The sequence below is a fragment of the Lepidochelys kempii genome, chromosome 3 (genome assembly GCF_965140265.1).
Source record: "Lepidochelys kempii isolate rLepKem1 chromosome 3, rLepKem1.hap2, whole genome shotgun sequence".
NCBI classification, from domain to species: Eukaryota; Metazoa; Chordata; order Testudines; family Cheloniidae; genus Lepidochelys; species Lepidochelys kempii.
Genome location: NC_133258.1, coordinates 36,530,859 through 36,553,440, shown reverse-complemented (window position 1 = coordinate 36,553,440; position 22,582 = coordinate 36,530,859). Strand labels below are relative to the sequence as shown.

The 22,582-nt window shown below is 41.5% G+C and overlaps 1 protein-coding gene across 23 annotated transcripts in view; it reads right to left on the bottom strand.

The window, feature by feature from the left end:
* The window catches only part of MYT1L (myelin transcription factor 1 like), a 380,247-nt gene that overhangs the window by 59,585 nt on the left and 298,080 nt on the right, over window positions 1–22,582 (bottom strand). For 19 of the 23 annotated variants that reach the window (XM_073336127.1, XM_073336123.1, XM_073336134.1 and 16 more), the window contains 2 exons: window positions 22,364–22,426; window positions 21,806–21,874 (listed from right to left, as the gene is read on the bottom strand). In XM_073336127.1, the coding sequence (XP_073192228.1) occupies window positions 21,806–21,874; window positions 22,364–22,426 (132 nt within the window). Of the gene's footprint in view, window positions 1–10,142; window positions 10,786–11,584; window positions 13,394–21,805; window positions 21,875–22,363; window positions 22,427–22,582 lie in introns of those variants that run through there. The other 4 variants (XM_073336121.1, XM_073336122.1, XR_012157936.1 and 1 more) reach the window with 3 other exon arrangements.

Below are 22,582 nucleotides of genomic sequence, written 5' to 3'. Positions count from 1 at the left end.
CTACTTGGCTCTACTCGGACATCGAAAAAAATGTATAGTAATGGATATTTTTGAAAATGTTTAATCTAATTTTCAGAGGTACCGAGCGCCCACACAACTCCCAATGAAGTAAAAGGAGTTGGATCCATTTACACAAAGGCTGGATTAGGCTAGTGTCTTAGTAATAATAGCATTGTGAGGTGTCATTGACTGTGAACAGCACTATGACACTGTGTTGTATAATGCTCTCCAATGTCTCTTCTTCACTTTGATCTCCTTGCTTTTTCAGTACCAACTGCTTTTTTCTTTGAAGTAAATAGAGACAAAAACCCTCCTGGTAAAAGAGTCAGAACTTTTGCTTTTTTGCAAATATGATGAAAAGATAAAGCTTTCCTTTTTGTGCAGAACATTTCACAGGGCTCAAGTAAGAATGCACCACTTTGATTCCACATTTTAATAGCAGCAGGAATTGGTTGCAGAAACAGCTATGCAGAGCAGTAGGAAGGCCAAAGGTTATAAACAGGGATAAACGGTTATGTAGAACAATGGAACTGTGAAACTAGCTCTTTGTGTTATAAACACTTTGCTCATACTCTTCTGGGAAAGTAGACAGAACGAGAAAGATCCCACACTCTAATACACCTTAGGGCCCAGAGCAAAAATAGAAAAGCAGCCATGAGAAAGAGCCACTGCAAGAAAAATATTTCAGATACAAATTAAGAATCTGTTTTCAAAGACACCTGTCACCATGGCATCTAAGCATTGCATTGGTTCCCTCTTGTCAATACCAATATGAGTAGAAGTGGGCTAACAATTGATAATACTTTACTTGATCAGTTCAGCCTTATTGATTGTTTGCAAAATACCAATGTGTTTTTTGATTTTCCAAAATTTCTTTTTCAAAATCATTTATTGATTTTCTGTGATTGTAACAAAATGTTTATGAACAACTATTCTAAATTTAAGCTGAGTGGATTAGTTTTGATCAGACACAAACATTGCACAGTATTTTTCTCTTTCCTGATTGGATTGGAGTAACCTTAGAATCCTGTTTCTGGGGTGAATATTTGCAATTCAAAATTTATATTCTGAAAATATTTTCTCAAAATTCACCATCTCAGCAAACATTCCTGCCAGTTAACTTAATCATTAGAATATGGGACGATGTAAAAGACATGAGTCCCGCTGAAAGAGATTGGTTTAAATACAAATGCATATCCACATAAAATATGTTGCCGTTTCACCCTGCTGAAAGTATGAGAGTCTCACACAGGATGCACATTGTGTGGTGAGGAAAGGAGCTTTATTAGCTTCCTGATTCCCTTGTGCAGCCTGAATGACGGCCAGGCAGAATTCCAGTCTTGCACTCATCCCTTAACCCCAAGGAGATCACAACATCTCAAAGTGGTGTTTGAGAGGGTGTAGTCTGGCTGCTCAGGGAGTTGTAAACTGCATCCAACAATAATGCTCCTGCAGGTGTTATAGTTTCACACCTCCCATTACTGTGGGTTATGCCACCATGGCACAATCGAACCCATAAGAAGGGGCAAATCTTAGAAAGTGGTGACACAGAAAGTGATTGTAAGGGTCAATTTATGAATACAAGTTGCTGCCAGAAAGAGAGAACTTTGGGCTTAATAAGTTATTCACAATATCCACTTTACTCCACTATTAAAAATATAGTCATTGATGTACATAAACGAAAAAAAAAGGTTCTTAAAAACGGTAATGACATTATCACTGTCACTGTCATAAAACAAAAGCTTTCAAGCTTGAAGTTAATATAAGATGGCTTTAAAGATCATTCTAAATTATACATTTAGATGGAGATTTAAGACTAATTTGCTAAGTTTGTGGTACATTAACATTCATGGGAATTTTAACAGACATTTGAGATAATGGGCCAAATGCTCTTCTTGTGTAAATCAGAAGTAATTCCACTGAAGTCAATGGAGTTACTCTGTTGTAAAATTGGTGCAAATGGGATCAGACTCAGGCCCAGCGAAGTTAAACTAGCAATTCATTTTATAGATATAATCTAGATGTACTATTGTTTTATATGTATTAACTGTTATTCAGATCTCAGACTCAAAGGTCCACAGTATTAAATGGAAGTTAGACAAAAGGTATTTCTCTAACTACATGTATTTCACCAGCTAATAACTTATAAAAATTATACACTATTTCTAAAAAAACTAATTGTTCAGCTGGCTCTGATCTATGACAGCATTCCTTCATGAAACAAAAGACACCATCTGAAACTGCTTTTGGCAAGAATACAGTCTGCAAATTCTGCTTTTGGACTTGTACACTCAACTGGCATGAGCTGAGAGAACAGACTTTGGCCCTATGATATTGCTTTCTTTCCATAAAAATATTAGGAGTACTTGTGACACCTTAGAGACTAACAAATTTATTTAAGCATAAGCTTTCATGGGCTACAGCCCGCTTCATCGGATGCATAGAATGGAACATATAGTAAGATATATATATATATATATATATATATATATACACAACACATACATACATACATACAGAGAACATGAAAAGGTAGAAGTAGCCATACCAACTGTAAGAGGCTAATTGATTAAGATGAGCTATTATCAGCAGGAGAAAAAAACTTTTGTAGTGATAATCAAGATGGCCCATTTAGACAGTTGACAAGAAGGTGTGAGGATACTTAACGTGGGGGAAATAGATTCAATATGTGTAATGACCCAGCCATCCTGGGCCATTATGGATGTAGAAGCCCTCTACACCAACATTCCACACAAAGATCAACTACAAGCTATCAGGAACAGTATCCCCGATAATGACATGGGAAACCTGGTGGCTGACTTCTGTGACTTTGTCCTCACCCACAACTATTTCACATTTGGGGACAATATATACCTTCAAGTCAGCGGCACTGCTATGGATACATGCATGGCCCCACAGTATGCCAACATTTTTATGGCTGACTTAGAACAACGCTTCTTTAGCTCTCGTCCCCTAATGCCCCTACTCTACTTGTGCTACACTGATGACATCTTCATCATCTGGACCCATGGAAAAGAAGCCCTTGAGGAATTCCACCGTGATTTCAACAATTTCCATCCCACCATCAACCTCAGCCGAGACCAATCCACACAAGGGATCCATTTCCTGGACACTACTGTGCTAATAAGCGATGGTCACATAAACACCACCCTATACCAGAAACCTACTGACCACTATACTTATACATGCCTCCAGCTTCTATCCAGGACACACCACACGATCCAATGTCGACAGCCAAGCTCTAAGATACAACCGCATTTGCTCCAATCCCTCAGACAGAGACAAACACCTACAAGATCTCTATCAAGCATTCTTAAAACTACAATACCCTCCTGCTGAAGTGAAAAAACAGACTGACAGAGCCAGAAGAGTACCTAGAAGTTACCTACTACAGGACGGGCCCAACAAAGAAAATAACAGAATGCCACTAGCCATCACCTTCAGCCCCCAACTAAAACCTCTCCAGCGCATCAAAGATCTATAACCTATCCTGAAGGACGAACCAGCACTCTCACAGATCTTGGGAGACCAGCCAGTCCTTGCTTACAGACAGCCCCCCAACCTGAAGCAAATACTCTCCAGCAACCACACACTACACAGCAAAAACACTAACCCAAGATCCTATCCTTGCAACAAAGCCTGATGCCAACTCTGTCCACATATCTATCCAAGTGACACCATCATAGGACCTAATCACATTAGCCACGCCATCAGGGGCTCATTCACCTGCACATCTACCAATGTGATATATGCCATCATGTGCCGGCAATGCCCCTCTGCCATGTACATTGGCCAAACTGGACAGTCTCTACACAAAAGAAAAAGTGGACACAAATCTGACATCAGGAATCATAACATTCAAAAACTGGTAGGAGAACACTTCAACCTCTCTGGTCACTCAGTAACAGACTTAAAGGTGGCAATTTTGCAAGAGAAAAGCTTCAAAAACAGACTCCAAGGAGAAACTGCTGAGCTTGAATTAATATGCAAACTAGATACCATTAACTTGGGTTTTAATAGAGACTGGGAGTGGCTGGGTCATTACACATATTGAATCTGTTTCCCCATGTTAAGTATCCTCACACCTTCTTGTCAGCTGTCTAAATGGGCCATCTTGATTATCACTACAAAAGTTTTTTTCTCCTGCTGATAATAGCTCATCATAATTAATTAGCCTCTTACAGTTGGTATAGCTACTTCCACCTTTTCATGTTCTCTGTATGTATGTATATATATCTTCTTACTATATGTTCCATTCTATGCATCCGATGAAGTGAGCTGTGGCCCACAAAAGCTTATGCTCAAATAAATTGGTTAGTCTCTAAGGTGCCACAAGTATTCCTGTTCTTTTTGTGGATACAGACTAACACGGCTGCTACTCTGAAACCTGTCATTAAAATATTGTTGCTCAGGGAGATCTAAGCACTCACAGGAATAGAACCTGATCCTCCAAACCCTTACTCATATGGGGCCAGATCCAGTCTATTGATGTCAATGGGAGCTTTTTCACTGATTTGTAATGGGCTTTGGATCAGGTCCCTGATTAGGTCTTCACATCATTGAAGACCTTCTTTTGTGAATGAGAGTTAGCAGGACTGAACCTGTAAAGATTTAAAAAAAAAAAAAAAGGTATCAGATTGACTGGCCTTGCGAATCAAGTTCACTATTTATCTATAAGGAAGGTATGACCAAGAAAGCCACAGAATGTGATGTGGAATCCATCCCTTTCCCATTCCCTGTTTCAGAAAAATGCTTCGGAATCTATTTTATTTTTGAAAAAAAAAAAGTTTCTAGCCCCAATGGTGGTAAAGATAACCTTGAAATCATGCACTAATTGTAAATGGATATAGTGATGTGTTCCTGAGTCTGCAGACAGCTTGAAATAATAGCTCTATGGAGTATGAACTCCTCTCAGTCATCAAAATATGGTATTAACTCTGAAACCCAAAGATGACATTTAAATGTCCATAATATTTACTATTTCACTGCTAATCATTTTAACAGAAACATGTAGCTAATATACGTATATATAATATACTTAAATATAAATTACTTAGATTATAAGATCTTTGGGGAAGGGACTGTCTTTTTACTCTCTGTTTGTACAGCACCTAGCACAATGGGGTCCTGGCCCATAACTGGGGCTTCAAGGTACTTCTGCAATACAAAGAACAAATAAATAATAATAATAATAGTAATAATAACAATAATATGCCCCAAATCCCACATTGCCTCTGTTTCCTCTCCAGGTTCACAAATCTCCAAATCTCTGCTACACAGCAGCCAAACCACAGCTTCCACTGATATTTTCTATGATGGAATTACATGTCATCAGTTGAAAACTCTATGGGACTTGAGATGTGATAATGGGAGACACCATAAAATAAACGGAATAGCAAAAAAGAAAATGGCCACTGTCCTGACATTTATTTTCCTAGTGGCTTAACTAAAAATAAACCTTCAGTATTTAAATTTAAATGATTTCATTGCAGAACTTCCAGTGCACTGCATTGGAGTGCCACAGAATCCACACACTTTGTCATTGAATTTATATCTAGCTTACTGCAGAATTCATGGGACCTTGGTCATGGCATAGTCAGTTGTAACCATTTTACAAAAGTGTGTTGCTCGCAGCACAAGTTGCAAAGAAATAATAAAACAAAATGCATTCATGAACAAACAGCTGGATGAAAAAGCTACAATGATGATGATGATGATGATGATGAATCAACACTCTTTATTGAATCTCAATAATTTACAAAGCATGTTTATGCAACACATTGGTTTGACACGTTGAAAATAAATGAATAAAATTAATGTGAAAATCAGTACTGGAGCAAAGTGCAAAGTACGCAGAGTCAGTGTACACAAAAAGATTAATGACGGCCAATGTTCAAATAAAACAACAAACCTTGTCCCAGAGAGTGGGCAAAAAATGAGCCCATGTGGTGAAGCCACACTGGCATGTCTGTAGAAGAAGTAAAATCATTCAGCAGATTTGGAAAAAGTGTAAAAAGTATGTGTTTTAGGACTAGAGAGTAGTGTGCAAATGTCTGTGTAAGTTCCACTGAACAAGATACTAAAAATACTTTTAAAGAATATGATAAGATGTTTAAAGGACTGGAATATATATTAAGGCTATAAAACAACACACTGATATAGATATAATTGTACCACAAAAATATATGCACCATATAAAGTCTCATTAGTAATGAGATATGAAATAAAAAAGGTGAACTTGACCAGATGACAAAATTAGATGTTATTGTACAAATATAGAAACCAACTGAATTAATAGTATGGTCTCCATTTTAAAATCAAACAGGTTAAGGATTTATGGTTTAAGTAAAAGAAAAGGAGTACTTGTGGCACCTAAGAGACTAACCAATTTATTTGAGCATAAGCAATAAATTGGTTAGTCTCCAAGGTGCCACAAGTACTCCTTTTCTTTTTGCGAATACAGACTAACACGGCTGTTACTCTGAAACCTGGTTTAAGTAAGGCAACCAAACATTAACGCTAACCCACAAGAACAGCTGAAGACATATGGCTAAATCCTCAGCAGGTGTGTATCAGTGACAGTCCCTTGAAGTCAATGGAGCAATGCTAACTTACACCGCCTGTGGATTTGAATGAGCGTGTCTAGACTTTAAAATGCAAGAGTAGTTTTAGGGGTGCAACCTAAGGGTTTTGGCAGGTCTGACACAAAACAGAAAGTACAAAACTCTGCAACTCCTTTTTTGGTAAATACATGCTTAAGTAACTTCCCTTTGGGATTGCCTCAGCACTTTGCATCATGCCCCAGATCTTTGAGGATCTGAATGGGATGGAAGCAATTGTTTATGATCTGCTGATCTAAGGCAAAAATGATCAACAAAACAATGAGAGATTGCACTGTGCCAAAGAAAAGACCCTTGAATTGAACATGAACAAATTATGTAGGGCACATACTCAGCGACAAACCCAAAGAAGGTGGAAGCAATTGTACAAATGGAAAGACTCCAAGACAAGGAGGCCTTAGAGAGATTCATGGGCATGTTAACATATATAAGCAAATTCATCACTAATTCGTCACAATTGCTCCCCTCAGAATGCTGCTTGGGGACAGTTCAGAATAGCACTGGGATGACTGATAGGAGGAAAGCTTTTGGAGATTGAAATAAATTATTACAGAAGCATCAGTGCTGAAATATTTTGAGATTAATAAAGAGCCTAAGAACTAAAAGGAAAATTTTCAGAAGTACCTAAATGGTTTAAGAGCCTAAGGGCTTGTCGACACGGTGCATGAGTCCGCAACAGAGGGGTGTAAATTCTAGTGTGTATTGTGCACTAACTAGCCAATGTGGCACCTGGTGGCACACAGTGAAAGTTCCCTAGTGCACATTAATGTAATTCCCTTTCACACATTAACTTGCCCTAGGGAACTTTTAGTGCATGCCAGCAGGGTCCACACAGACCAATTAATGCACAATACGCTAGTGTGCACTAGAATTTACACCCCTCTGGTGCAGACCAATGAACCATGTAGACAAGCCCTAAGTCCCATTTTCAAAAGTGACTTATGCACTTAGGAGCCTAACTACCACTGAAGGTCAATGAGACTTATGTCTACACTACGAAATAAGGTCGAATTTATAGAAGTCGGTTTTGTAGAAAGCGTTTTTATACAGTCGATTGTGTGTGTCCCCACACAAATGCTCTAAGTGCCTGTAGTCGGCGGAGTGTGTCCACAGTACCGAGGCAACTGTCGACTTCCAGAGCGTTGCACTGTGGGTAGCTATCCCACAGTTCCTGCAGTCTCTGCCACCCATTTGAATTCTGGGTAGAAATCCCAGTGCCTGATGGGGCTAAAACATTGTCGCGGGTGGTTCTGGGTACATATCGTCAGGCCCCCCTTCCCTCCCTCCTTCTGTGAAAGCAAGGGAAGAGAATCGTTTTGCGCCTTTTTTCTTGAGTTACTTGTGCAGACGCCATACCACGGCAAGCATGGAGCCCGCTCAGCTCACTGTCACCGTATGTCTCCTGGGTGCTGGCAGATGCGGTACTGCATTGCTACACAGCAGCAGTTTATTGCCTTTTGGCAGCAGACAGTGCAGTATGACTGGTAGCCGTCGTTGACGTAGTCCAGGGTGCTCTTTTAACTGACCTCGATGAGGTCCGGGGCACCTGAGCAAACATGGGAGTGACTCAGCCAGGTCATTTCCCTTTTAAGTTTCGTCTCATGGCGATTGAGTCCTACCAGCAGTGCACTGTCTTGTAATCAGCAGCCAGCAGAAGATGATGGCCAGCAGTCACACTGCACCGTCTTCTGCTGAGCACCCAGGAGATGATGATGGCTAGTGGTCGTACTGCACAGTCTGCTGCCAGCAAGATGTATAAAGATAGATGAAGTGGCTCAAAAAAAGAAATAGACCAGATTTGTTTTGTATTAATTTTCTCCTCCCTCCCTCCATGAAATCAACAGCCTGCTAAACCCAGTTTTGAGTTCTATCCTTGAGGTTTTGAGTTCTATCCTTATGGGGGCCATTCAGTTTCTCGCAAAGCCACCCCCTTTGTTGATTTTAATTCCCTATAAGCCAACCCTGTAAGCCATGTCGTCAGTTGCCCCTCCCTCCAACAGGGCAACGGCAGACAATCATTCCGCGCCTTTTTTCTGTGCAGACGCCATACCATGGCAAGCGTGGAGCCCGCTCAGCTCACTTTGGCAATTAGGAGCACATTAAACACCACACGCATTATCCAGCAATATATGCAGCACCAGAACCTGGCAAAGCGAAAACAGGTGAGTAGGCGACGTCAGCACGGCAAGAGTGATGAGGACATGGACACAGACTTCTCTCAAAGCACGGGCCCTGGCAATGTGGGCATCATGGTGCTAATGGGGCAGGTTTATGCGGTGGAACGCCGATTCTGGGCTCGGGAAAAAAGCACAGACTGGTGCGACCGCATAGTGTTGCAGGTCTGGGATGATTCCCAGTGGCTGCGAAACTTTCGCATGCGTAAGGGCACTTTCATGGAACTTTGTGACTTGCTTTCCCCTGCCCTGAGGCGCATGAATACCAAGATGAGAGAGGCCCTCACAGTTGAGAAGCAAGTGGCGACAGCCCTGTGGAAGCTTGCAATGCCGGACAGCTACCGGTCAGTCGGGAATCAATTTGGAGTGGGCAAATCTACTGTGGGGGCTGCTGTGATGGAAGTAGCCAACGCAATCAAAGATCTGCTAATATCAAGCGTAACGACCCTGGGAAATGTGCAGGTCATAGTGGATGGCTTTGCTGCAATGGGATTCCCTAACTGTGGTGGGGCCATAGACGAAACCCATATCCCTATCTTGGCACCGGAGCACCAAGCCGGCGAGTACATAGACTGCAAGGGGTACTTTTCAATAGTGCTGCAAGCTCTGGTGGCTCACAAGGGACGTTTCACCAACATCAGTGTGGGATGGCTGGGAAAGGTACATGACACTTGCATCTTCAGGAACTCCGGTCTGTTTCAAAAGCTGCAGGAAGGGACTTTATTCCCAGACCAGAAAATAACCGTTGGGGATGTTGAAATGCCTATATGTATCCTTGGGGACCCAGCCTACCCCTTAGTGCCATGGCTCATGAAGCCGTACACAGGCAGCCTGGACAGTAGTCAGGAGCTGTTCAACTACAGGCTGAGCAAGTGCAGAATGGTGGTAGAATGTGCATTTGGACGTTTAAAGGCGCGCTGGCGCAGTTCACTGACTCGCTTAGACCTCAGCGAAACCAATATTCCCACTGTTATTACTGCTTGCTGTGTGCTCCACAATATCTGTGAGAGTAAGGGGGAGACGTTTATGGCGAGGTGGGAGGTTGAGGCAAATCGCCTGGCTGCTGGTTACGCCCAGCCAGACACCAGGGCGGTTAGAAGAGCACAGGAGGGCGCAATGCGCATCAGAGAAGCTTTGAAAACCAGTTTCATGACTGGCCAGGCTACGGTGTGAAAGTTCTGTTTGTTTCTCCTTGATGAAACCCCCCGCTCCTTGGTTCACTCTACTTCCCTGTAAGCTAAGCACCCTCCCCTCTTCCCTTTGATCACCGCTTGCAGAGGCAATAAAGTCATTGTTGCTTCACATTCATGCATTCTTTATTAATTCACCACACAAATAGGGGAATAACTACCAAGGTAGCCCAGGAGGGGTGGTGGAGGAGAGAAGCACCTGGAGGGGTGGTGGAGGAGGGAAGGACAAGGCCACACAGCATTTTAAAAGTTTAAAACTTTAAAACTTATTGAATGCCAGCCTTCTGTTGCTTGGGCAATCCTCTGGGGTGGAGTGGCTGGGTGGCCGGAGGCCCCCCCACTGCATTCTTGGGCGTCTGGGTGAGGAGGCTATGGAACTTGCGGAGGAGGGCTGTTGGTTACACAGGGGCTGTAGCAGCCGTCTGTGCTCCTGCTGCCTTTCCTGCAGCTCAACCATATGCTGGAGCATATTAGTTTGATCCTCCAGCAGCCTCAGCATTGAATCCTGCCTCCTCTCATCACGCTGCCGCCAGCTTTCAGCTTCAGCCCTCTCTTCAGCCCGCCACTTACTCTCTTCAGCTCGCCACCTCTCCTCCCGGTCATTTTGTGCTTTCCTGCACTCTGACACTGTCTGCCTCCACACATTCGTCTGTGCTCTGTCAGTGTGGGAGGACAGCATGAGCTCAGAGAACATTTCATCGCGAGTGCATTTTTTTCGCCTTCTAATCTTCGATAGCCTCTGGGAAGGAGAAGATCCTGTGATCCTTGAAACACATGCAGCTGGTGGAGAAAAAAAAGGGACAGTGGTATTTAAAAAGACACATTTTATAGAACAATGGGTACACTCTTTCACGGTAAACCTTGCTGTTAACATTACATACATAGCACATGTGCTTTCGTTCCAAGGTTGCATTTTGCCTCCCCCCAACGTGTGGCTAGCCCCTCCCGCCTCCCCGTGGCTAACAGCGGGGAACATTTCTATTCAGCCAGAGGCAAACAGCCCAGCAGGAATGGGCACCTCTGAATGTCCCCTTAAGAAAAAGAAAAGGAGTACTTGTGGCACCTTAGAGACTAACCAATTTATTTGAGCATAAGCTTTCGTGAGCTCAGCTCACTTCATTGGGTGCATCCGATGAAGTGAGCTGTAGCTCACGAAAGCTTATGCTCAAATAAATTGGTTAGTCTCTAAGGTGCCACAAGTACTCCTTTTCTTTTTGAGAATACAGACTAACACGGCTGTTACTCTGAAACCCTTAAGAAAAGCACCCTATTTCAACCAGGTGACCATGAATGATATCACTCTCCTGAGGATAACACAGAGAGATAAAGAATGGATGTTGTTTGAACACCAGCAAACATACACTGCAAGGCTTTGTTCTACAATGATTCCTGAGTACGTGCTACTGGCCTGGAGTGGTAAAGTGTCCTACCATGGTGGATGGAATAAGGCTGCCCTCCCCAGAAACCTTTTCCAAAGGCTTTGGGAGTACATCCAGGAGAGCTGCGAATGCCAGGGCAAATTAATCATTAAACATACTTGCTTTTAAACCATGTATAGTATTTTAAAAGGTACACTCACCAGAGGTCCCTTCTCCGCCTGGCGGGTCTGGGAGGCAGCCTTGGGTGGGTTCGGGGGGTACTGACTCCAGGTCCAGGGTGAGAACCAGTTCCTGGCTGTTGGAAAAACCGGTTTCTCCGCTTGCTTGCTGTGAGCTACCTTCAACCTCATCATCATCATCTTCCTTGTCCCCAAAACCTGCTTCCATGTTGCCTCCATCTCCATTGAAGGAGTCAAACAACACGGCTGCGGTAGTGGTGGCTGAACCCCCTCAAATGGCATGCAGCTCATCATAGAAGCGGCATGTTTGGGGCTCTGACCCGGAGTGGCCGTTCGCCTCTCTGGTTTTCTGGTAGGCTTGCCACAGCTCCTTAAGTTTCACACGGTACTGCTTCGGGTCCCTGTTATAGCCTCTGCCCTTCATGCCCTGGGAGATTTTGACAAAGGTTTTGGCATTTCGAAAACTGGAACGGAGTTCTGATAGCATGGATTCCACTCCCCATACAGCGATCAGATCCCGTACCTCCCGTTCGGTCCATCCTGGAGCTCTTTTGCAATTCTGGGACTCCATCATGGTCACCTCTGCTGATGAGCTCTGCATGGTCACCTGCAGCTTGCCACGCTGGCCAAACAGGAAATTGAATTTCAAAAGTTCGTGGGCCTTTTCCTGTCTACTTGGCCAGTGCATCTGAGTTGAGAGTGCTGTCCAGAGTGGTCACAATGGAGCACTCTGGGACAGCTCACGGAGGCCAATACCATCTAATTGTGTCCACAGTACCCCCAAATTCGACCCAGCAAGGCTGATTTCAGCACTAATCCCTTTGTCGGGGGTGGAGTAAGGAAATCGATTTTAAGAGCCCTTTAAGTCGAAACAAAGGGCTTCGTCATGTGGACGGGTGCAGGGTTAAATCGATTTAACGCTACTAAATTCGACCTCAACTCCTAGTGTAGACCAGGGCTTAGATTCCGAAATGCCTACATTACTTTTGAAAATGGGACATAGGTTCTTAAGTCAGCCAGGGACTTTTCAAAATATTGCCCTAAATCAATGCAAGCCCACAGGGATTGAGGCTGTGCTTCTGCCAGATGATGTCTAAATGACATATGCTTCTAAAGCACTGATTAAAATACAACAGAACTATGTCCAGCGAGAAAAAGAAATGCTGGCAATAGGTTTTGGTTGTGAATGATTTCATGAATATTGTTATCGGCAAAAATTAGTCAATGTAGAAACAGACCATAAACTGTTGGGATATTACAGGGGACCATTGTGCAAAGCACAGTCCAGACTTCAGAAAATTATAGAGAAATTGCAAAGCTACTTCATGCTGACAGATCCTGTGCCTATGAGGAGTACCTTGCAGCATTAGAAATGCAAGTGGAATGCAAATGCCTGGTAAAGAGCTTCTCATAGAAGGCATGCTCTTAAAGCTGCTTTTAAACAGTGAAAACAAGGAAGAGGGGTTTTATGCAAATATGACTCAAGTACCCATTTCTGATACAAAATTAGACAAATTCAAGCAAGAAACATGAAATGATCCAACCTTTCAAGAGCTTGAGCAAGTTATTCTAGACGATGGCTAACAGGAAAAGCCCAGGCACCTCCAAGTAAAAAAAAACATATTGTGACTATAGAGATGAAATTGCTGCATATGATGGGATTCTGTACAAAGGACATTGTCATAGCACCACACAACATGAGGTTGGAAATGCTAGGTATAACCTACAGTGCCCATTTGAGTATTGAGAAGTGCAGGAACAGAGCCCAAGATGTTCTGTTCTGGCCAGGCATGCATGCTGCCATCAAAGATAAGGTATCCAAGCGGAAATCTGCAATAAATACAGGAAACAGAATGCAAAAAACCCACTGAAACCACATGAGATTCCTGATTGCACTTGGCCCAAGGTTGGCACAGATGTGTTTGAATGAAATGGAAATGATTACCTCTTACTGGTGGAATATTACTCAGTTGTTTTTTAAATTAACCTTTTACACGACATATTGAGCAGCAATGTAATAATACAATGTAAACTGTAATTTTTTCACCATATGATTCCAGATGAGTAAACAACACATAATGGCCAACAATCTATAAATGCCTCATTTTGGTAATTTTCTTTGAACATCAGTTCAAGTAGATCACATCAAGTCCTTACAATCAAATTTATGAACATAAAAGTCAAGTTCAAACATCAAAGAACTTCATTAAAAAAAAAGCTCTGGCAGATTCATGGGGTCCATAGTCAGCATTGTTAAAGTATTGCAATACACCCCACATTTATTTACTAGGCTCACCACTTCAGATACTCAGTAGGCAGAAGGACAACAACTTCAGTGCCAACTTCTAGCAAGCTTATTGAGTCAAAAACAATTAAACCTCAAGAGATACGAAGAATCTAAGAAAGTAGAGAAGAAGAAATGCTATAACAAGAATGCCAAACAGTTAGCCACGCAGGTGAGAGAAAATGTTAGAATCCTTACAGAAAAGTGTCTGGCAACCTGCCAGTGTAAACTTTATCTCATCTGCAGCAAGGTCCTCCCTACAGGAGGAACAGAAGAACACTAAAAAAAATGAATGAAAACTTTGGTGATCTATTTCTTGTGGGTATCCAAAATGCTAGTGATGGTGCTTCTGTGCTGACAGAAGTAACATATGATTCAGTCAGTGACAATGAAAAATACCAGGAATGGCAAATACAAGTTCTAGGTGGTGGATCCACCTCAGTCTCCAGACCTGCCATTGCAGAAGGAACTGTTCTGAGAACAAGAAGTGGCCATGTAATCAGAAAGCTCTCAAAGTTTAGAGATTTTGAGAATGAGAGAAAGAATAATCTACTTATCTGGCGGTGGTTCAAAGTCATCAACCTCACGCCCTCCTAGAGTTCTCCATCGGCGCATTTTACTAATTGATGATACTAGTTTATAGCTCTTTGGAATACTGGCTGTCTCTAGGGCCACAATGAAAGAGAAGTCCCTGAGCTCTCTTAAACAACTGGGACAGGCCCTTGCATGAGCTAACCAAGCTGGGGAGGTTCGTCTGTTCCCCTTCAATCCCAGCAAAACCCCATCACAATCTGGCCCTAAATATATTGCTTAAAGAAACATATTTCTAATGTTTGCACCTTTGTTTTATTGATTAATTGGGACCATGAACTATTTTTGACGTCTTCGAACTTCACCATCAAGGGCCTAAGACCCAGTGCCTAGGATCCAGGTTTTAACTATTGTCGAATTACGTGTTCTGTGCCAAATCCTGCTGCCTTTACTCAATCCTTACTCATTCAGCTCCCACTAAAGCAAGCTGGTCTGGGTAACTGAAGTCAATGGGAGTTTTGAGTGAGGATTTGGCTGAAGATTTCCAAATGTCCTCTGGTTAGTATGAATAATTAAAAACAATAACAAGCACCATATTTACCACTGGCTTGCCAGCTGCCCCATTTTGGCTGGGAGTGTCCTGAGTATTTGCAGTCCTGGCCATAGCCCCTGGATATCTTTTTCCCTAAGCTGTTAAAAACATATACATAATTTTTGCCTGCTGCCAATAGGGGCCACTGTGGGAATCAACCAGAGGCCTGTGTCAATCAGCTCCTTTTACATTCCCTTGCTCCCTTTCTCAGCAACTATGGTCTCTGCTGGAGGCTAGAAATCAGCACATGGGCTAAGAGAACAACTGGGGAAGCTGAATATTCACCAGCCAAGGGGCAGTTTCTAACCCCGCACTCTAAGGCTGCAGTAATTGGCTGGGGTGGGTGAGATACAGAGAGGTGTAGAATGGCCCATTTCTCCCTCCTGTTCAGGAGTTAAGGGGAGACACTCACAAGGGAGACACAGATGGGAAGGGAGAAAAAGGGATAAGGGGAATGGGATTCCCAGGGAGATGGAAAGACCTAGTTGGAGGAGTGTAGAGGTTGGGTATCCAACAATGTGGAAGTTAGGGCAAAAAGTCACATAAGAATGAGGGAAAGGAAACCACAAGATCCTCCACCTTCAGAGTGGAGAAAACAGTAGTAGCCCTGAGCCCACCTTCCTACCATGGAGAGAGACAAGGAAAGTAGAAGCCCTGAGGCTTCAGCACAGAGAGGATGATGAGAATGCCTTCCTCCCCTAAAGATGCCAGAGGGGCAGGACACTAGATATCCCCCCCAAGAAGACAATTCCACATAGTGAAAATCTGCTTAGGGACAGGCGTGTTTAGGGATTGGAGGACTATTGGAAGTTCAGATAAGCATCCAATTTTCTGGGGACATATTTGATCCCCAAACATCTTAGAGATCAGGCTAATTTAATATAATCATATGAAACTAACATTTCCTCTAACAGAAGAAGGCACACATGAGTTTTTGACAGAGAAATGACCTTAGAGAAACAATGTTAAATTTGGTAATATGTCTTATTATAGGTGACTTATTTAGCATGGCCAACCTACACAGAGCCATATAAAAGGTGTGGTTATTTTTTAAATGACAAATCCACCTGAAAGTACTATCTGAAACAGGTATGTTATTTCCTTGAACTCACTGCTGCACAGATGCCCTGGCTGACTGGGCACAGAAAGAAAGAGGACTGGTTTGGCTTGGACTGGTTTATTAACCATTCAAATGATTGCTTTTTTAAATCAACTAATCAATTTTGAAGTAAAGTTTTTCTTTTAAGTTACTTCTAAAACTTTGGGGAATGTTGTTTCACTTTTTAAGAATGTTTACAATTCTACAAGACTGCAGTTTTTAAGTCACTGTAAGTGGTAGGAAACAAACTATGTTAAGGTTAAAAATTGTATTTAACAACTGAACTTTTTACCTTTCACCTTAAACTTTATATCTGTAACTGTTTGTGGCTGCTAATTGCTCTCCCATCATAGGGAGGTTTAATATTCAATCCAGCATCTCTTTGTCTTTTAAGAAAGAAGTTGTGTTTCACCAACACTATAGCCTGTAACCTAATACTGGAAAGTCTTGGATTCAGGCCAGATGTTAATTTCTTCAGAGACACTTAAAAGCACTGAAGTCTTCTCTGCTGGTGCCAGTAACTGGGAACTAAGAGCCAAAGAAATTCCATTAGTAGTGAAGATTATTGATCAAACCCTGTAACTGCCTTCACCTGTATCTGATCTATGCATGTGTGGCTCACATTTATGTACTGTGACAAAGTTCCTCCTCTACCTTGGTGGGTCTTGCGCTCATTGGCGGATTTGCTCGTCTTGGAGCTTCACGGCAGCCCTCAGCTTGGTCATTTTTCTGAATTCACAGTCCAGGTCAACTCCTCCTGTGTCTGACCAGGAGTTGGGAGGTTTGGGGGGAACCCGGGCCTGCCCTCTACTCCAGGTTCCAGCCCAGGGCCCCGTGGAATGCAGCTGTCTAGAGCGCCTCCTGGAACAGCTGTGCGACAGCTACAACTCCCTGGGCTACTTCCCCATGGCCTCCTCCCAACATCTTCTTTATTCTCACTACAGGACCTTCCTCCTGGTGTCTGATAATGCTTGTACTCCTCAGTCCTCCAACAGTATACATTCTCACTCTCAGCTCGTAGTACCTCTTGCTCCCACCTCCTCACACGCACACCACAAGCTGAAGTGAGCTCCTTTTTAAACCCAGGTGCCCTGATTAGCCTGCCTTAATTGATTCTAGCAGCTTCTTGATTGGCTGTTCTAATCAGCCTGTCTGTCTTAATTGTTTCCAGAAGGTTTCTGATTGTTCTGGAACCTTCCCTGTTACCTTACCCAGGGAAAAGGGACCTACTTAACCTAGGGCTAATATATCTGCCTTCGATTACTCTCCTGTAGCCATCTGGCCCGACCCTGTCACAGTACGCAGTGTTGTTGTAGCCCTGTCGGTCCAGGATATTAGAGAGACAAGGTGGGTGAGGTAATATCCTTTATTGGACCAAGTTCTATTCCTGAGAGAGACATGTTTATGCTCAGACTTTATGTGGATGGAGAGTCATATAAACTGCATGGCATCCATCAGCATGAAATTCTCCAGTCTGCCACTGCAAACTGAAATGGGTGGATGTCAAGAAAGAGTTTGGCCAACTCTATTATTCTCCATGGAGTGAAAATATGGCTTCATGCCTCAGAAAGCTGCCATAACACAGTTGTTCCGGACCCTGTCTATCAATCTGTTCTATGGTATTTATAGGACCCCAATTACTTTAGACTATAGCACTGAGAGACAAAATGCATTAAGATCAACATAATAATTAATCAAAATAGACTGTGCTCTAGCCATCAACAGATTTGGATGCTTATACTGTTTTGTCCATTTTAAGATCTTAAAATTCCTTGAAGTCTCCAATAACCACCTCTTTTGATGTTACTTATGTCTTAAAAACAATTGTCTTATATATTTATATATAACTCAGCACTACTTTGAATATTTCAGTTATTTAATTATCAGTGACCTGTCTATAAGCCAGTTGGGCATATACATAAGTAAATAGGATACTAGGAGAGGGGCTGAAACCAGGAAGGAACAGGTGGACAAGCTCAGGGAGTCCACTCCTAGGCAGATGAGAGACGAAAAAGTTGTGTTCGTTCTTCATTTATTCCCCATGCAGGAGAGGGAAAGAGGAGGAGCAAGACTACAGGAGAGGAGTGAGTTCAGCATATACAAATATGTCAACCAGTTCTGCAAAAACTGCAATACAAGTTAGGTAACCAATGATTTGTCTCCCTTTTGAACATACATACTGGATCTATACTACCCAACTCTCTTGTTCTCCTCCAAACTCTTATACTGAGAGCTAGTGCAGATTTCAGCACAGAAGTGTGCCAGGTTATAGAAATGCTTGTAGAATTTCACCCTTTATGAATAGTTTGGTCTGTTTAGGGGATGTGGGAAAAGAAAAACTGAAACACAGGTGGAGAACAGCAAATAAACATGCTTAACTGTTCGTGACACACAGTTTGTGTGACAAAAAGTGTGGGTAGTGTCTATGGTGGTGAACTTGGAAGATTGCCTTCCAGAGCAAATATACAGCCAATAATGCTCATTAAATATCTCATAGCACCTTTTGCACAGGTGTGCGAGGTATGGAGTCCTGACAGAATTCCAGTTTGAAAATTACTTTACACATATTTGTGTGAGTGAAAAAGAGAAACAGAGAATACATAATTGTAGAATGCCACATAAAGGTTTTATCTGCATGAGTTTAAGATTTGTCACATTACCCATGAATGGCAAAGCCATGAGTGAGTTATGCAGGTCATCCCAAACGGTACAATCCAGCAATAAAATCTTTATATCACACTACAGTATCATATATTCTCTATCATGTGTTAGAGAAAAATAATTTACAAATGATTTAGAGATTTAAAACATTTTATTGGACTTTATTTCTGCATTTAGTAGACTTAGTAACTTTGTTAAGATCTGTTCATTTTTTCAGGCTTAGAGGGAGAGAAATTCTGAAAATTTGATAGCTAAACTAAGTATGATATAAAACATTATTTTAATCTCTCTCTCTTTATATCTACATATATAGCTACAGAGAGAAAAACTTTCAAAAATATCTAAAACAGATCTTTTTATACATAAAAATGTCCTATAGTTAAATTCTGCTATTCTGGGCTTTTCCAGGGCAGGAAGCAAGTGCTAAAAGCGACCTGGGAATCTCTCCTTTCCAATGGGATAGTATGCAAGCTATTAGTCCTACAGGGACAAGAGATACCAACCCTTTGACCCATCATTGGCACACAACTGAATATTACCTATTCTGGGGCTCAGGCAGGTGTAATTTTTTTGAGGGAAATTCTACAGTTGGGGAAAGAAGGAAACATTTCTCTGGCAGTTTGACTTTTTAAAAATGGTAGCTGTTTGATGCTGTTCAGGTGTAAGGAATGTTAGAACTAGCCCAAAGAAGATGCATTAGTGGTAATAGGGTAGATCAAAAGTGAATGATAAATTAATTGGTTAAATGAATATCACCTTTACATATGTGAATTACAGGTGGGGCATGTGCAACTGCCTTTTATTAAGGTTGTCCAACATCACATTATCAGACTCTTACACCTTTGCCACAATTTAAGCCATTGGGCTGAAATTTTCTATGCTAGGTGTCTGCCTAGGCTGTTTATGTTGTTATGTATGAATATTTATGTTGTTATGTATGAATATATGTTATGTATGAATGTTTCAGCCAAGGCAGTTTAGTTGTTTCCAGGTATGATGCTAAGGAAAAATAAGTTGTTTTGTCCATGCTAAAAAAAGTTCTGATGACTTTCCTTTGAAAAGTTCTAGCGCACCCATGTTTAGGAGCAGAGACTTGATGTTTGGCAAGGGAGTGACCTTTGTGTCAGGAATGTGCCTTGTGCATCCCTATGAACACCTGTCCAAATCTGGCCTTTCAAAATTGCAGTTCACACATGCTCAGTAGGGACTTCATAGATCTTAGCAACTAAATTCCCTGATGGTTCCATCTATACTGGACATGCTGTAGCTCAGGGCTGAGTAGAATTTTCCCTCCAGTTGCACCTCTGTGCTGCTGCAGGACATCCCAGGTTCAGGCACCTAAACTGTCTCTGTATGTTGCATCTTTTCTAAAGCAGCAGCAAGAACCTATAGTAAACACACTGTCCCTGCTCCCCCAACAGTCATCCTGTCTGTGCTTGCCTTATGCAGGCATGATGCCTCCAACCACTATGGCTGCAGATAGCCTCCTGCACACCCACCATGTGGTTCTGAGTCCAAGAATCACTCTGCCCTCACTTTACTCTATTTCTCACTCTCTGCTTTCACTTGACTTTTTCCATGCATGCTCCCTCCCTGCCCCCACACATCCCACAGTCTTTAAGTGGAATGGGATCCCAATAACATTTGAGTTGAACATTCAAACCTGTAAATTTGGAGTGGATTTTAAATTAGGCAAAGTGATTTTCTTACCCCACATGAGAACTCACTGGCTATGTTAGACAAATCTAGGGAGCAATCTGCCTTAGCAGCTGACTTTCTGAAACATTTCCTAGGCTTTAGGGTCTGTTCTCCCAACAATGCATGTATGAATCTCAAGAAAATGCTAGTCATGGCAGCAAAGGTAGCCCCCCGCTCAATAATGTTTGGAATACTCCTCAGCATGGTCAGGAATCATCACCAAGTATTTGTTCATGCTGTCCCTTCCCATTCTTGCCGCCTTACTTTTAAATATCTGTCCCTCTGTACAACGTGTTTGGGGTCTGTTGAGGAATACCACATAACTATCCAATCCTGCAGCCTTTCCATGTGCACAGTTTTAGCCAAAGCTCTGGCTGCAGGAGAAGAGTCAGTTTGGACCTGTAGTATTGCTTGACCAGAACAGAACATGCACATTTTTGAAGGAGGTTACAGAATTCTTGGTAGGACTTCTCACTATAACCACAAAGACTATTTGTATAACCTAGATTATTAATTTTTTAAAAATCAGAACAGAGTAACTAATCATATATAAATATATTTAATTGTTGCCAATATTAAAAGATCCTATTTCAGCATAGACAAAACTACAGGATTTTCTTTATATTTTAATTGAATAATTCAACATAATACTTTAAAAAAACTAATGTCTATTGCTTACAATTTTCACTCTGAAGTATTGAAATTGTTACTTTGTAGAGAGAAAAAAATGCAGAGGAATAGCAAAGAAAACTCTAGAAAAAGGTAGGTAAATGAGGCAATGCATTAGGCTGATAATAGTGATACAAACCTGGGGAGAACAATACATGAATTAGGGATAGGAGAACTGGTTCAGATTCCATAAAAAAAAAGCCTACCTCCTCCTTACACCCTAAGCATGGACCTTTAATTATTTTATTTATTTATTTATTATTTATTTTGGAAATAAACCTTCCTTGGAGGTTCTGAAATAGTCAGATAATTGCTTTGCCAATTTTGGAATCAGACTAGTCTATTGGAATCTGTTCTCTTGATAGTTCCAGCTCAGACTGATAACTTCAAGAGACTTAGATAGTTTAGATAAATTTGAGAAGGGATTCCAAAATTTGGATGCTTGTCCTGACTGGGACGGCAAAATTTCTGAAGTTGCCCATCCTTAATGTGTACTCTATGCACAAAAGAAATAACAAAGAAATAGACTTATTTATAGGCCCAATCACTGCATGGATCTCCTATTGATTTCAGTGGAAATTCCAAGCATGGTCAGTTCCTGTACATTAGCTAGTACTTTTCCAAATAGCATATCTAGCGTCTGTCATAATTATATGCACTTGCTGAGCAAATAAATGTGTAAACAGAATGATTTTGTTTATATCTTACTTGAGTTCTTGTGAGCTTGTGGCCAGCATACTTCGAATGCTTTTGTCAGCCAAGGGGCAGCCAGACAGACTGTAAGACATGGCAGGATATCCAAGTAAGTCAACCTCCTTAAAAGCTAAACTCTCCCAAACAATCACAACATAAAAAGTAAAAATTAAAAATTGTAATGCAGAAAAGCGATGGGGCAAGTGCTGTAATATTGAATTTTGTAATATAGTTAACCCTCTGAATATATTTAGATATACATTTTACTTCCAATACTACATAATGTAAATGAACTTTTTTTGTTTTTACAATGTAGTAAAATGTAACAAAAATATTTGTGATCCCTGGGTTAACTACTCAAAAAGCTTAAGAAAACTTTGGAAATTTTAGTAATCTATTTAAAAATAAAAGACGTTTATACAACACACAAATTAGCATGCTTTTAATATCAACATATATTACTCAAAGGGTTAACACATAGTTCAACATCTTTACTTTGACAGCATTGTTGAGGTAAGCTGAAAACAATAAATTGAAAAGACAGAATCCACCATGAAAAAAATGAAGTCACACCTTCTATGTGAGGCGTAATTACCAGTCACATGACCACTCCCATCACACCCTGGTGTTGGACATCTGCCACCAAACAAAAACAAAAACAGCCAAAATAGTAAGTATGTTTAAAAAAAAAAACTTTTAAAAGTTTCATTGTTTCCAGTTTAGCTGCAATGACTGCAAGGGGATTTAAGCATCCTATCAAAAAGCTGCAAAATGAACAGCATTAAATGAAAA